This window comes from Aplysia californica, unplaced genomic scaffold (genome assembly GCF_000002075.1).
Source record: "Aplysia californica isolate F4 #8 unplaced genomic scaffold, AplCal3.0 scaffold00001, whole genome shotgun sequence".
NCBI classification, from domain to species: domain Eukaryota; kingdom Metazoa; phylum Mollusca; class Gastropoda; order Aplysiida; family Aplysiidae; genus Aplysia; species Aplysia californica.
This window is the reverse complement of record NW_004797271.1, coordinates 4,650,397-4,651,720: the sequence shown is the minus strand read 5'-3', so window position 1 is coordinate 4,651,720 and position 1,324 is coordinate 4,650,397. Positions and strand designations below refer to the sequence as shown.

General features: G+C 39.8%; 1 protein-coding gene across 1 annotated transcript in view; it reads right to left on the bottom strand.

Annotated features, from left to right (window-relative positions):
• Window positions 1–1,324, bottom strand: part of LOC101851775 — a gene marked incomplete in the record, with an annotated part of 239,242 nt that overhangs the window by 215,701 nt on the left and 22,217 nt on the right. The window contains 1 exon segment of the mRNA XM_005088889.3: window positions 636–785. Within this exon segment, the coding sequence (XP_005088946.3) occupies window positions 636–785 (150 nt within the window).

Genomic DNA, 1,324 nt, shown 5'->3' with positions numbered 1-1,324 from the left:
CACACACACACACACACACACACACACACACACAGAGGAACCTCCCCCCTCCGAAATATAAAACCTCTGGGAACGAACAAATTAACACAATTACAATCTTCCATGGACCACATACTAATAAAGTCCATAATGCATAGGTCATCAAGCCCCTTGCATGTATTATTGTCTACGTTGCCTTCTGTCCTACAAGGTTTTAAACCTTAACTGTATACCAGGACCTGGTCTTTCCAAAAATGAGACTCTTGAACCTCCCACCGCCCATGACATAAGTAAAGTACAGAGTGAAACCAGTACAAAAAACAAACAAACACATAACGTATAACATGCTGAAACCTCAAAGCCTAGATACACCAAAGACATGAAAATGAAAAGCCAGACTTTCCAATAACCTGGGCCAGAAAACATATAACATGAAACAAGCAGTGAGTAAATGAAGCTCTAATTGCCTTGATAAGAGGGTAAAACAGAGCTTGTTGGTCTTGAATTAAGTCCATGGAAGCTATCAGGATCGGACAGAGAAAACATTCCCATGGCTCCAGCTGATTGTCACAGCAGAAGAAAAAGAAAGAAGGAATATCAGAAAGGCAGGAAAAGACAAACAGAAGGAATGCTAAAACAAAAAAAATCTGACTCACGTATGTAGAAGGTTCCTGCTCTCGGAAATGTCAAAGTGCACAGGGCGCTCTCTCGAGAACTGTTGGCAGTGATGTTCATAGAGTCGGTGGAGAGCTCAGACCGGCACAGCAACTCCAATGTGTTCTCCCACTCCGGCTCAATCAGGGGCTCTGGAGCAACAGTCAAAGAATAATCAGTTTTAGTTTTCGTGAGAGTTTTATGGTACTTGCAACACAGTTAGATAAGTGCCGAAGATTAGAGATTAGAGAGACTAGATAGCAAGCAAAATAATATAAAAGAAGGAAAGATATCGACGATATATGGTTGATAGAAAAGAAAGAACAAAGTAATATTCATTTAAAAGAAAGAGGAAAGATATGGACGGTAGATGTTTGATTTTTTTAAAAGAAGGAACAAACCACACCAGAGCACCCGCCAATCACACACAAAGAATAATCAAGGGCGGAAAAGTATAGAATGCAGTTGAGTACATTAATACAATAAACCATAATAAAAAACCTGAACAAATGCAACACTTGTTTAAAGCTGGAGAAAGTAATGAAGAAAGAGATTTCGAATAAAAGAGAAGCAGGCGTAGTTTTTTGGTTAGAACAGTCACTTGATGCTAAGAAAAAAGCAAGACTGGTAGAAACGGCAAAGAGAGAGAGAGAGAGAGAGAGAGAGAGAGAGAGAGAGAGAGAGAGAGAGA